At 33.6% G+C, this 15,582-nt stretch overlaps 2 protein-coding genes across 2 annotated transcripts in view; both read left to right on the top strand.

The window, feature by feature from the left end:
- The window catches only part of LOC141606451 (glutamate synthase 1 [NADH], chloroplastic-like), a 261,024-nt gene that overhangs the window by 62,069 nt on the left and 183,373 nt on the right, over positions 1–15,582 (top strand). The window lies entirely within an intron of this gene.
- On the top strand, positions 7,305–10,711 carry LOC141606449 (putative protein phosphatase 2C 8). Its single transcript, XM_074425577.1, has 3 exons — positions 7,305–8,079; positions 9,771–9,876; positions 10,092–10,711. The coding sequence occupies exons 1-3, from the start codon at positions 7,465–7,467 to the stop codon at positions 10,418–10,420; spliced, it is 1,050 nt and encodes a 349-aa protein (XP_074281678.1). The 5' UTR covers positions 7,305–7,464; the 3' UTR covers positions 10,421–10,711.

The following is a 15,582-nucleotide window of genomic DNA, read 5'->3' as shown; positions in this document are numbered from 1 at the left end:
AATTTAAAAGACTTAATTAGTAGATTTTGTGGAGTTCAAATATTAGAGCTTTGTTATGAAATATTATAGTATAATATTATATGGATGTCCATATCTTAGAATATTCTAGAGTGTATCATCTTATGGAAACTCTACCCATTGTATTTGTATATATACCCCTTATAATGGAATAAGAATACAGTTTTGTCTCCCTTACTTTCTCTCTACCTTCTCTCCATAATTCTCTCTACTCTATATTTCACAACACGTTATCAGCACGAGTCTCTAATCTTAATTAATTCATCTTGAAATCGGCACGCAATTGCAGGTTGATTCATAATTAAAGATTTCAATGCCATGTTTATCTTCTTATTGCTAAAAACCTACCAGGTAAAAGGGAAGTTATCAATCCTTGTTTAATATTGCTTCTTGAATTTTCTAAAAATTGCTTCTTGAATTTTCTAAAAATTGTGAATGAACTACAATTTCGTTAAAGGATTGATCTTACATGTAAATTGCGACAATGTCATCTAGCTATAATTAATGTGAATGGATTTTAATTAAGGGTTTAACAATTATTCTCCTATACGTACACCACAAATTGTGAAGTGCTACAATGCCGTTTCTGTTCAACGTAAAACATTCTACTTTATTTATTGTTAACATACTATGACCCATACTATAAACCGGGACGGACGGAGTATGATTTATTTATTATTCGTCATCATTAACAAACAGCTACACTTTTGAGAGAAACAAATTAAGAAGTTTTTTTTTTTTTTTATGATGTTCTAAGTCTGACTTATTTGTTAATATTCATGGTTGCTTGATTCTTGAAAAACAAATTATAAGTTTTCATTACTTGCGTGATAAGACTATTTGTAGGTTCTTAGTTGATGTTGGTCTTTAAGTTGATTATCTTTGTTGTTTACTATTGCAAGTATGAAACATGAACAAATCATGTGGACAACGTTCAATCAATAATCATAAATCCATGTATCAGACGACAGACATCTATTGCAAGTCATTAATCATTCTTTATATGTATTCGGTATTTAACCACAGCTACAATTATTTATGTGAAAGATGAACTATACCTGAAGTTCAAAGTTATAAAGGTGTGTAATAATTTAACACCGTCTCATCAGTACAATATATTCATATTGTATAAGTATAAGTGGTCAGAAGTCCACGTGTAAATGTTAGTGGCTAGAAGTCCACAACTATAATATATGAACCGCTGTTCAATTTAAAGCGGTCTTTATGAAAGGCAAATTTATTTGCGACTTGATTCTTGTTCACCTGAAGTTGAGCAGTATAATGAGATATTAAATTTGATCCATTCTTTTAAGTGAATGTGACATCTCATAAAGACTCTGTCTGTAGCAGAGATCGAGAATATGGCGTTATGACAAGCCTAATATTGCGGCCTTAATTGAGCCTAAATTGAGCTTAATGATAAGCGAAATAAAGAAGCCCTAATTGAGCTTAATCATGTGGCCTTATTGAGCCAAATTAGTTCATTGAAAGAAATGAAAATATCTCATGAAAGTGAATATCCCATGAAAAGTATTGTGAGAATATGAGACTCGTACATGCAAGAGTTTGATATGAGAAAAGAAAAAATGATATACGCGCTGAAATTTTGATATTCACACTATGACCAAAGTTCATAATGTTTACATATATTGAATTATGACCTGTTGTTCATAATTTTTGCGGATATTGAAACTGTGACTTGAAGTTTACAGTGTTTATAAATTCTCACATTCCATATAGTGAGTATGATTTTGAGTATCAATATTAAGAATGAACTCGGTGTTCATACATGAATGTCTGCAAATTATGCGACAATTCTGAAAAATTCAGAATCATATCAAACCGATTCAAAACATTCTCTGAAGCGAATGAGATATCATGTTTTGAGGATGAAATTATTTTATCTTTCATTGAAGTAATGTAGTCTTATTGACACATTACATAATAAATTTGATTAGAGGCCATTATTCCCCGAGAATAATATGGCATTGTTTTACTCATCTAATAAAAGTATGAAAGTATACCACAAGCAGTGGTTAAGTATGAGCATATGGATATTTTCATGGTTTATGTGTTTATTTTAAAACACTGGTATTCCCACTAGAAGTGGACATCGCTTCACATTTGAAACAAGAGTGATAATGTGACCAACATATTATATATTGTGAAGTAAATGGTCGAAAAATACAACTAATTTGAAAGTTGTTGAATCATCTCTCATGCTTGAAGGGAATAATTGATTCGTAAGTTGAAATTATCAACTTACATGTATTATCATGCTATATAGCACATTGAAACATGCGTTGTGATAAGCATGCATATGTCATCATTGTATATGTTGACAATTACAATTGTTGGTCATATGAAAATACTCAAAGAGTAATATATTCCCTATTGGAATATTGATGAGTCTTGCTTACATATATGAGACACTTATTGTGTCGTATGTCAGATGTCACATCATTTATCTGGCCGGATATAAATTTTTAATGAGATTTACTGATACAAGTATTGCTAAAAGATTAGCATGATGAATATAGTCAACTAAATTATGGCATGTAATAAGTGAAATTATTGAGATACATCCAATTCTTATTAAAGATTGCCGTGTAGTTTTGGCAAACTAAGAAAGTTGACATGAAATGATTCAGATGTGACAAATTAAAGCCATCCGGGTTCTTACTATACCCGTTTTGATAAATGTTGAGTTTATCTTCAAGAACAGATAAGTGCTAAAATTTTCTCGTGTAGAAATTTTATTAAAGACAAGACACTATACTACGATTGAGTATATAAGATGTTGGAGATCTAAACTACTCGATATTGAATAAAGAACTTAAATGTTCGTGTATGGATTGACATTATATTGTGTGACTTGTAGTCACATAAAGATTGAGTAGTTCCTGTGATTAAAAATCACATTCAGATTTTTATATAAAATCGTTGATCTCTTAAATTGGGCATTGTAAATCAGCACATTAAAAATCCAACTGCATTATACATTTCTTCCAGGAATATTTTGTTATTGTACAAAGAGGCCCATATAAATTCTCATCGATGATATGAGAAATTGAGATTTAAGGTGGTTATGATAAATATTTGGACTATATATTGGTTATAGTTTTTACCACCTTAGGGGGAGAAATGTGAGTTAAAGCTGGTAAAAATAAAAAATAAAAATTGATCCCCATATTGAACCAAAAGTTCAGAGAAGGTTATACGTTAAATTCATTGAGTAGAGGTTTTTGAATTTGATATAACCATATGTTTTACCAGAATAATACAAGTATATACACTTGAAGTGTATTATAATAAAAGTCAAGATGAATTGACGGTTCCAATGGATGTGAAATAGCAAGTTCAAGCAGTTGGTGTGACATATAATTGCTATATTTGAAGTGTCCCTGAAGTGACACGATATCTGAAGGATAATAGATGGCTTAAATGAATATAATGGTACCACATACATATTCAGATTCAGATATCAATAAACAGTACTGATATCATCAAGAGGTGATGAAATTACATCGATATATTTATATATGGAACCTACATACATTTGCGCGCGATATTTTATGGACTTTATAAATAGGGATCGTAAATTTAAGTCCATTTTGATTGTCGACATATAATCAATGATTATAAATGAGCTCATGGACTAGAAGTCCACTTATTGACCTGAAGTCAATCCAAATTATGAATATTGGAAAGAAAACTGTACAGTTTGCATTTTGAGTCATCATCATGTGCATATAGAGAGTAAGTTCATTATTGCATCTTAGTTTTAATATATACATTATTATTGCATTGTTATTAGAATATGTTATTTAGAACTTAGTTTCATATCATATGCATGCACATGTTTCATAATATATAATTTTGAATGGATAATGATGGAAAGGAGAAATATATTTTACTCCTATGAGGATAGCTCCTTGTAGGAGCCTCTTATAAATGATCATCAATTGCTAATGGTTGATCAATTGAGTTATTGAAAACTCATGATATATAAACCTCTACTATACGATTGAAAGATATCGTGATTAGTTCCAAAATGGAACATCAAAACTCCTATAGAGTTTATTTGAAAAGTTATTGTCTCAACCTGAAGTTTGAGCATATTGAATGAGCTTTTTGCTAAACATGTGAAATTAGTTTATGGTCCAGAAGTACCATAACGATTAGAATAATGTAGTGAAAATCTACAATGGAAAATGTCAATCCATACATATATGGTTTAGCAAAGAAAATCGCTCAAAGGAATTAGATGATTTATTCAAAAATTATCAGATTGATTTTCCTTAATACAGGGAATTAAGAAATGATATGGCTACACTCTTTTTCCCTTCGACTAGGTTTTTTGTCCCAATGGGTTTTTCCTAGCAAGGTTTTTAACGAGGTAGCACTATAAGCGCATATACGCTATAGTCATGTCATCGTGATTGTTGAGATGACAATTGTTTCAGACATATAATGGCATGTCGTTTATTGAGGAGAAACTATATCACTATTACGGAAGTATTATTTTGAAATGAAGATCCAAGAGTTATTATGAAATGACTATATCCGGACTGTGAGTTCTCAAAGAAAGATGATATCGAAGCTGTCATGGATTTCTATTGATTGAAGATTCAAGTTTATCAACCACAATAGATACTACTTCAACAATCGAGAAGTTATGTCAAAGCATGAATCATTTCAACATTTATAAAGTTGTGTAATTATCAGGGGGAGTAGCACGCGCTGTACTCTTTTTCCTTAGCCATGGTTTTGTCCCACTGGGTTTTCCATGGAAAGGTTTTAACGAGGCAGCTTGTTATGCGTGTTTAAAGATTAGTGTACTCTTTTCCTTCACTAGTATTTTTCCCACGAGGTTTTCTAAGAAGGTTTTTAACGAGGCATCTTCTTCAGTGATGGACATCCAAGGGGGAGTGTTATGAAATATTATAGTATAATATTATATGGATGTCCATATCTTAGAATATTCTAGAGTGTATCATCTTATGGAAACTCTACCCATTGTATTTGTATATATACCCCTTATAATGGAATAAGAATACAGTTTTGTCTCCCTTACTTTCTCTCTACCTTCTCTCCATAATTCTCTCTACTCTATATTTCACAACAAGCTTCAACTATACATTTTTTGTTAATAATTAAAAAAAGTATTGAAGTAGTATTCATTTATTATTTATTAGTGTTATCCAAAATTGTTGATTAAAATCTACATAGTATAAAAGATGGATTCTTTAAAGAATTCCTATTGGCTGCTACAACTTTTTTTCTTTTTCTTTTTTTTTTCCTTACGTGGGGACCGCCATGATCTCTAAATAATTAATTACCCTCTTCTTTACCATCTTAATCTTATTTAATTAAGATTACATTTACACAAAATCATACATTATACAATTACACATTAATAAATTACAATTACGAAAAATTAATAAAATTTTCAAATAATCGTCCTCCTACTTCTAACCTGAACAAATAAAATGTGAACAATGCATATTGATTAATCATCCAAAATTAGTAGTTAAATTCATTGTGTAAATAAAAAAAATCAGTATGACTATTATATTCCACCGTCACAAATACAGTATATATTAGTTTTGAACATTTTAACAACAAAATATATTGATATGACATTTTTTAAATTTTCGTAAACATAAACAATATAGTAGAGGTAGATAAAAAAAATTCGTAGAAAATAGGTTACTCCGTAAGAGAGTTTTACACTAATGTAATTGTAAAAACGGATGTAAATGCAAACTTATTAGTTAGTAAAGGCGGTTTGATCATTTAATTTGGAGATAACATTAACAATTCTAAACTTAAAGGGGAGCTGTTGTTTGGGGAACCTAATCGATAATTATAGCAAAGCTTAAGTGCCCCAAATTATATTAGTAACGGCCAACTATCAACTATTTAGATATAGACTACGTATACACTCTCATGCTTTGGAAAAGCACATTTTGAAAAAAAATACTACTCATATATACAACTTATGTGCATTGTTCCCGGACTCCAACCAGGGTGATATCCTCGTGATAGTGGTTCGAAGCAGCGACTGATAGATTGAATCGATTATTTTAATTACATTAATGATGAAAACCATTGTCGTAGATGAAAACTGTTTTTTACTTTAAATTATACATACGTTATATGTAGGTTAGTTACGTTAATGATAAAAAACCGTATTATATTATCAAAATGAAAAGACTGTTACTGAAATTATGAAATCATATTACATCAAATCTTGAATTATGGGCTTATTTATAATGTTACGGCATTGCACATTTAATAACACTCATTTATATGATCATGTATCAATAATAACACCTGTTATTACGACCCGTGCATTTTTTGCACGAGTTTAAAACTAGTTATATCACAAAAATTAATATATGAACGGAACTTGGTGAAACTATTAGGCTTTGTTTGGTAAAATTAGCTGAAAACTGAAAAACTAACAGAAACCTGAAAATGTAACTGACAATGCAGCTGAGAATTAGGAGCCGATAAGGTAACTCATTATATAAAAAAATGGTTGAGAAATTAACTGAAAAGGTAACTGATTTTGGTAAAATGACGAAAAAGGATATGATAATTATTTAATCACAAAAAGTATAGATTAAAGAGGTAAAAAAGGAAGATAAAATCAAATCAAATCAGGTACATTATTTCTCAAATGCTACTCTAGTTAACATTTCATTTCAAGTTGCTAATTTGGTTAAATAAGCTACTTGTTAAACGCTTGCACAAAAAATAAGGTATCTGAATTTTTGGTCAAATAAGTTACTTTGCCAAAATAAAATACCTGAAATACATTGCCAAACAGAGCCTTAGTACAAAAATCGTTAAATAAAAGTAATATCTCATCAACATTTTAAAAATTGTTCGGAGTGATTATTTAATCACTAATACTTTATTTTAGTTAATTTTTATGTAAATGGATACACATTTTCAAATAAAAAGGTCCACCCATGGAAATTTTACATGCACATTAATGGCATTTGTGAATTATAATAGCTTACAAATCACACATACAAGAAATTTAACGGTCATAATAGACTTTCACAAAATTACTCTAAAAGAGACCTAAACCAAAATTTCTCTCTATCGAGTAACATCAGTATTATAAAACCGTCTTATAAAATACTTAACAAATAAATAAATAAGTATGATTTGGCATATAGTTATGACATGCATCGAACGGCTGACGTTCTATCCCCACCAATCCTCCATAATAATTCCTATATAAATGAACGTGTAACGCTGGTATCAAAAACATTTTCCCACTACCTACATTATCATCATCATCACCATTACTCCTACCTTCCTTATATTTCTTAATTTCTTAATTATAATCATCTTAATCATCTCTTAATCTTAATCTTTCGTCGTAACTTACCACGGTTATAAGCAAGACTAATCGTTTTACATGATATGATGACACTAGTAAGAGAACTCACACAACCGGAGCTAATCTCGTCTTCCTCAACGACAACCATCGACCCACAAAACACCAAAACTGCGCGTCGAAAGAGACTAGAAATCAACAAACTAAAATCCACATGCAAAGAACAACAACTCCAAAACGACGTCGTATATAACACCATGATGAAAGAAGCAGGCCCCACAACCACGTGCGGGGCACACGCGACGGTATCCGTGATGGGGAGAAGGCGAGAAATGGAGGATACAGTAACAGTACAACGAGGTTACCGTAATAAATACGATTTCTTCGGAGTATACGATGGACACGGTGGTAGTCACGTGGCGGAAGCGTGTAAAGACAGGATGCACGTGATATTGTCGGAAGAGATGGGAGAAACGGACACGTGGCAGTGGGAGGAGGCGTTTGAAAGGTGTTTTGAGAGGATGGATAAAGAAGTTGGTGTTGGTGGTGGAAGGATAGAGGAAGTTGAAGAGATGACTGTTGGATCGACGGTTGTTGTTGCGGTTGTTAATGAGGATGTTGTTGTTGTTGCTAATTGTGGCGATTCGAGAGCGGTTATTTGTCGTGCTGGTGTTGCTGTTCCGTTGTCGTTTGATCATAAGGTAACAATTTTGACGTTACTGGATGGTACTGAGTTTGAGTATTATTATTATTATTATTTTTTTTTTAACGTTTGATATTTTAGGTTTGAAACCCGTCACCATTAATATTCGCTATGTTAGTGTATTCAAATAGTCCTTAGAACCGTAGCAAGGCCTCTTAAATTCATTCGACGGCCCTTGAAACAATTGTAGAGAATTGTTTCTAAACCATAGAGCCTTTTTTAGATACTTTCTATGTTTCATTAGATTGTACGGAGTATTTGTTTCTAAATACGTCGTATTTGAAACAACGTACTTGGTATATATAACTAAATGGAACAAAGAGAGTACTCCATATATTAGATCTAGTCTAGTCCATATTTGGTGTTATTCTATGATACTTCGTAATTACAATAAGGTCTTGGACGGTTTTAAATTAAAACCGATTATAGGTGTACCGTTTTAAACAAGAATTTTTGATAATATTATGAAGCGAAACGGTGATGATGGAATATTTAACCAACAGAAAGTACATCTGATCTAAAAAAACACGTTATTTGGTAAGGTTTCAACCTAAATCAGATGGAAAGTTATGCGAACATAACACATAATATAGTACTGTATGATTGTATTCTCTAAAGAAAACACGTAAGACTGTGACCAACAATTAGGCAGCTTGTCACATGAAAATGGCAATTATTGGTGCCTTTCTATCAACACAAATAAAGAAAACTTAGTTATAAACTTATAACTTAGCGGGTAAAGTTATGCCGAGTTTGTAATTTAATTGCGTTTAATAGTTGTGTGAATGCTTATAGATCACACCTCTTAGAATATAAAAGTGGCTAATCTTAGATCTCTAAAGATGTGGATTTTGTGAGGAATTTTCTATGATTTGATGTCGTAAAAGGAATATATAAACACGATAAGATCCTCTAGGGAGATATGATCATTATTTTTTTTGATCGATCTACAATCTATTGGTTATATGTTGATCAATATAAAGTGGTTAAGCTTGTGACGTATCAGAAGTCACAACCGAGTAAAATAATGTCAAAATTGCGAGATGGTCATGACATGTCACAAGTCACTTTTCATCACAAGCTAAAATAGCTGTTCAGGGTGATCTTTTGTCTTGAAATGCATAATCCGATTGATCAACCGATAAAACCCATGTTGTTAGTACTAAGAATTCAGTCGATTTGATCATTTTTCGTGGATGCTAATAATCCGTTGCACAATTAATCACATTCACGGATTCACTTGCATTCATTCATAACTCTATAATAGACAATTACATCATCGGCCCCTTAAAACGGGGCCTAAGACAAGAGCCTGATTTACATAACTAGTTGTTGTTATTGTTGTCGTCGTCGTCATCAAAATGGATTGGTATGGTATTTGTCATATAAGATCATTCAATAATGTCAATTGGTCCCAATTCCTTGAAGAATATAACAAGAAAGATTTTATGCAATCTAGTCTCTTGTCCCTTTCATTTAAGAGACTCAACCATGTATCGTTCGACGCGTATTATCAAACAATTACCGGCTTGCATGTTCCATTTGTTACATATCTAGCTATTAGTTATGACTTTGCTGATGCGGTCCCCGCGTTCCGACACGACGGACGGACGCTTTTAATTGCTTTTGTTGTACTCATTACACATGTCCGAGTGTTGAATGCTAACATTGAACCGTTTTTTTTGTTAGCCTGATAGGCCGGATGAGTTAGCGAGAATTGAAGCTGCCGGTGGTCGAGTTATCAATTGGAACGGGCATCGAGTCCTCGGAGTTCTGGCTACTTCGAGATCTATAGGTATGCATTTTTTACGTAAAACTATCCGCTACATCGATTTAGTTACTACTCCTTAAATTTTATGTCTTGTAAAAAGTATAAATGCACGGTCGCCGTGTTGCATTTTTCAATTAATCTCCTTTGTATCAACTTACCTGAAAATGACCTGATACTAAATTGACCAAATAATAAGTCATTTAAAATAAAGGTACTAATATTTACGAGTTTTGTCACAGGTGATCACTATCTAAAGCCATACGTGTCATCGACACCTGAAATCACGATAAGCGAAAGAACGGAGGCCGATGAATTTTTGATTCTAGCAAGCGACGGTCTATGGGACGTGATCACAAACGAAGTTGCCTGTAACGTAGTTCGTCGATGTCTAACAGGAAAAATACGACGGAAATCGCACGAGGTAATGGACGAGAAATGCAAAAGAAGCACCAGAGCGGAAATCGCGGCTGCATTGCTAGTAGAGTTAGCAATAGCTAAGGGAAGCAAAGACAACATTAGTATAATAGTAGTTGAACTTAGGAGGTTTGGTAGATTGGTCTGTTCATAAGAGAAATTAAAAATATCTTTCTGATTAGTCAATCCAGAAAAATATTAATCAAAGTCACTTTTTTGACATATTATTCTTTTTAGGAAAATGAAATGACGTTATTGGGTGACACCGAGTTTCAATACTGCCCTATCAGTCTTTCACGGTGTCACCTGCCCTTATATAAGGTCGATCATTTTCGTTTTTTATTGTACAGCTGATAATGTAGTTTAATCATGCAAAATCGCAAATAATTGAGACGGGTTGTAAGTTGTAACGTACTGTACTGATTATTGTTATTATGATTGTACCAAACGTAAAGTCTTTTTTTTTTTTGAATAAGAGAAAAAGATTGTTAAGAGTACAATGTGGAAGACTGGAAGGTAGTTCATCAAATTTGGTTTCTTGGAGGTTTGTGATTGGTGTTATTTTTCTCTTAGTTGTTTGGTGATCAGCTTATGGCCATACTATTTGTGTTTGTGTTTAATAAATGTTAACATAAACATGCAAATGTTAGCCAATTTAACTCGTAAACGTAAGGTAAAAGAGGTGCGTGATATTTAAGATTTGCGTTTAAATGTAGTCCAACAAGTAAAATTTGTCGTAATAAGTTGCTTAAGGCCATAAGAAAAGACGATCTTTAAAATACCCACAATAAACATTTTGTTGGTGGTGAGTCATGACTAGTAGTCTAGTATTATGATCAATCTTACAGTATTTTTGTTAATTTTTTTACTTCAGTTGATCTCATGTTACATAAAAACTTATTCATCATCTTATTTATGTTACACCTTTCATTTATTCAATTAACACAATGACTTAGGTTATTGGAGTGAAATAGTTGAATGGTTCATTTTCATTTTTTTCTTTATTATAGGGTGTGAGAGCAAATATCTTACGGCAGGTGAAATAGCTGCTTTATAAAATAGATTCATTATACTAGTTCATTTGTTTTTTTATTTAGCTTTTTCATAGATAAAATTTTCGAGAATATGTCTTTGGTGATCATCTGTTGGGTACATTTAAGAGATGGACAAAATATGAAGGATCCTTTTCACGGAGGTAAGGTGTTATTACCAAACTTCAAAATTAGATGAACCGACATTCTTTTTTCCTTCTATTTCTCTTGGCTTCTAATAAAGCAATTAAAAGGATATTTTGTAAACGACATATTGTAAGACTTTGACATATATTCAAGGTTTTTAGAATGTTTGACCAATTAATATGACAATTTTGGTGTTTGGTAAATAACACATCAAAATAGTATATTTTGGGTCAATATATAATGTCGTTTTGCAACATGTTGCTTAGGCTAGCATATTGGTTGACATATTTTAAAAAAGAAAAACTTACCTCATTTCACAAAGAAAATTAACAATCTATCAATATTAATCTATCATTGTGCTAAAAGTAGAGGTGGTTAAATGCGGGACTGGCTAGCATGATATTTTTGGCCTATAGACATGCGGACTTGCGAGTTTTGGATTGGTTCGTGGGCTAGGCTTTTCTTAATTTTGGAAAATATATTGTCCAAACCCGCTTTGTTAACGGGTCAGACAGGATGGGCCTAACCGTTTTCCGTCCATGAACAACTCCAGCTAAAAGTAATCCACTGTAATTAACCATATACATTTTCCTTCCTTCAAATCATGAATAGCCATCTAAAACATAAATACTACTCCAACTAGAAACATTGAAAAGATCAATATTTTCAGTCAAACCAACCATGATAATCAAAGATACTTGCCATTTTGCATAGAAATTGCAAAGTTGATGACTTAACAAACAACCATACAAGTATACAACTAAAGAAGCATTACATGTCAACATCCAAGCTTGTCAATTGTTGACTAAAGATATTTTTTCTTGGCTAGATAATAAGTGTCAATTGATAATGTGCCACATATCATGGTTCCTTATTATAAACATGTTTACCCAAGGAAATTCTATAGTTATGGGACACTTGTAATATCTTGAGAAATTTCACATGTAAAATAGTAGCATTGGTCTCTTCTTCTGACAAAGCATGCATAAAAGCATACTACTCGTAGTAGTTACGTATTTCTGTGTGCATGTTTACTTGTCTATTGTCTATCATGTACCAAACTACCAACCTTCATTTCTTTGTTCTATCGCCGAGGCTACAAGTAAAATATCTAGTCATCTAGAGGCAATTATTGCAGGATTGACCGGGTAAAATAGGCTCAATTTGAATGATCTCACTAGAATAATTTGGTCTGTGCTCAACTCAACATTGATCTAAGGATTCGAGCATGACCCGTAATTCAAATTGACCTGGATAATATGACTCGACCCGAATGTTTATTGTTACAAATTAAACTAACCATTATACATAAAGAACCTGATAATAATTGTTAGGTTTGTGCCTTGATTCTGTTAGTCGCCGTTCGAACGACTATGCGGGGTAATCAGAAAACTCCTCACATATCAATAAAACTCCCTCCCTTCTGCCATGTGGACGTAGCTAACACACCGTTAGTGAACCACGTAAATCTGTGCGTTTGTCTCTTTATTGTTCTTTCTTGTTCTGTTATTTATGGCTTGAGGCTATGTCTTCTAGATTTCGAGTCATCACCCTTGAAAAGAATGGTTGACCAGGTATACGTGCTGGTTTGCAAGCTATCACATACTTCCTCCATTCAACTCCACTCTACCATCTTTCCTTTTTCATCCATTCAACTCCACTCTACCTATTTCCTAAAAAGGAATGGCAAATGACCATTTTGTCCTCATACCCCATTACTTATTTACAATATTTGTCACTCATACCCCACTACTTCTACATCAAACTCCACCCTTTTCTACTCATACCCCACTTAATTACATTATACCCCATTATTTATTTACAATATTTTCCACTCAACCCCACCCTTCTTAATATTTGTGCAAAATACAAATAGGTAGAGTGGAGTTGAATGGAGGAAGTATATATGCTTGAGAGTTTACACAATGCGCACCAAAAATAGCAACTGCGGATTTTACCATATTCTTAAGGTTCGTATTGGCCCAAATAAACCGAGAGACGTGTGGTGTTTGGACCCGAAGAAAGACGACGTGTACTCGGTTTAATCAGCATATAGATTGTTGATGAATGATGAAAGGGACGTTGAGGGTAAGTTGAGCTTGTGCAAGGAACGTCCGTTGGGGTACAATATTTGGAGCACTCCCGCTTAGTCATGTATGAACGTATTCTTTTGGCAAATGTGTAACGATGCGCTGTGTACAAGAAACGATATTGCCCGCTGGTTAAAAAAATGTGGATGATGCTTGCTCGATGTGCCAATACCAAATTGAAAAGCACTTTTATCTCTTTCGGGGTTGTAGGGGGTAGCAGGGGGATTTGGGAAGGGATGAGATTTGAAATGCACAGGGATGGAAGATGGGTTTGAGCGGGTTAGGGAATGGGTAGAGGTTGTGTAGAGGGAATTGGGGGTGGGCGAAAGAGTAATGCTTACGGTTGGGTGTTGAGCGATATTGGAAGCATGAAACATAAAGTTGATAGGTTGAAGGGAGATGATGTAATTAGGAAAGCCAGGGATGAGGCGATGGAACTGAGGGACGGTGGGATGAACAAGTGTGGGGAATGGCAGTATTAGGATGGGCGAAGCCGAGAGTGGGAGTTCACAAAATTAACGTGGACATTGGGGTCATTGAGGGGGTTGGGAGCGATGTGTCGCGATGATCAAGGAAGGTTACTACAAGGAGTGACAGTGCAAGAAAAATGAGATGAAACCAGGGAAAGCAGAGGCGGCGATGGTATTGATAGGACTGCAGAAAGCTTGAAGAATGGAAAGCACAAGAGTGATCTTGGAGAGTGATTGTCTTACACCGTTAAAACGTCGTAAGGAGGGCCAAAGTGATTTTTACCTCATTATTAATGACGTACTAGCAATTTGTGATAGTTTGGAATGTATTTCTTGGTCGTTTGTAGGTAAAAAAATTCAACGGTGTTGCACATGAACTTACTCATTGTCGTGCAAGACATCCATTTGGAGAGGTTGGATGACCTCCGCTCCACCAAACATTACGTACTTTGTTACGTTGGATTTATTCAATGATAATTGAACCCGTTTATAGATTTATACAAAAAAACTACTCGTACCATTTACCAATTTGCCAAGGTAAAGTATACGGTGATTTGGTATACCGTGTATACAATGACGGGCCTCGAGTATGCATAATTTTGTGTCCCCAAGAAATCCAAAATAGGAAAGAAATTAGGGGGTGTTTGGTTGGGAGGTTTGGAATGGAATGAAATGGATTTTACCCATTCTAGTGTTTGGTTGGGGTATTTTGGAATGGAGTTAGAATCTTGATGGATTCTCATTCCACCCCAACCCCTTAGAATCTCATACCCACCTCCTCCCTATGGATTCAAACTCCATTCCTTCATGTTTATTTTTCTAATGAACCAAACATGTTTTGGAATGTATGGAATTGGAACCCCATACTCCATGGTTTCTCATTCCAATCCATTTCATTCCTAAGTAATGAACCAAACGACCCCTTAATGTATTTCTTGTAAAGAAAAGTAAAAAGTATAGGATATTGCAATTTCCCATAAAAACATCATTTAATTATTTCTTTTTTAGGTTTCTTATCCTATACCTAGTGGGCATAAGTTAGAAAAACCTTAAATAAAAAATTTGAGTTCTATTTTAAAGAATACAAACTTTATTAACTAGTATCTGATCGTTAATTCATTTACAAAATAAAAATATCTTTGAGTAAACTCACAAAAAATACCGCTCTATTTATTTTACCTTGGTTGTAATACAACTTGATGTATCTATCAATCTCCCATCATAAGTAGGGATGACAATGGGTAGGGTTCGGGTCAGGTCCATCCAGACCCGGATCCGGACCCGAGATTTTCCCTTTGGACCTGTACCCGACCCAGACCCGCAAGGGTCTAAAATTTGAGGACCCATAGCCGGACCCTATGGGTAAGGGTCGGGTCTGGGTCTACCCAGGGTCCGAGTTTCACCCACTTTAATAATAAGATTAACAGCTATGAGGTTTATAATATTTTAAAAAAAATCATACTACTTTTATTAATCTCTATTGTACACTACCAAATCTAATATACATACCAAATAGATTAAAAAAGACAAAGAAGACCTAAATTAATTTTACCTCCAAATACATGTGAAAAAATCAAA

The sequence above is a fragment of the Silene latifolia genome, chromosome 10 (genome assembly GCF_048544455.1).
Source record: "Silene latifolia isolate original U9 population chromosome 10, ASM4854445v1, whole genome shotgun sequence".
Taxonomy (NCBI): domain Eukaryota; kingdom Viridiplantae; phylum Streptophyta; class Magnoliopsida; order Caryophyllales; family Caryophyllaceae; genus Silene; species Silene latifolia.
This window is presented reverse-complemented; position numbering and strand designations above follow the sequence as displayed.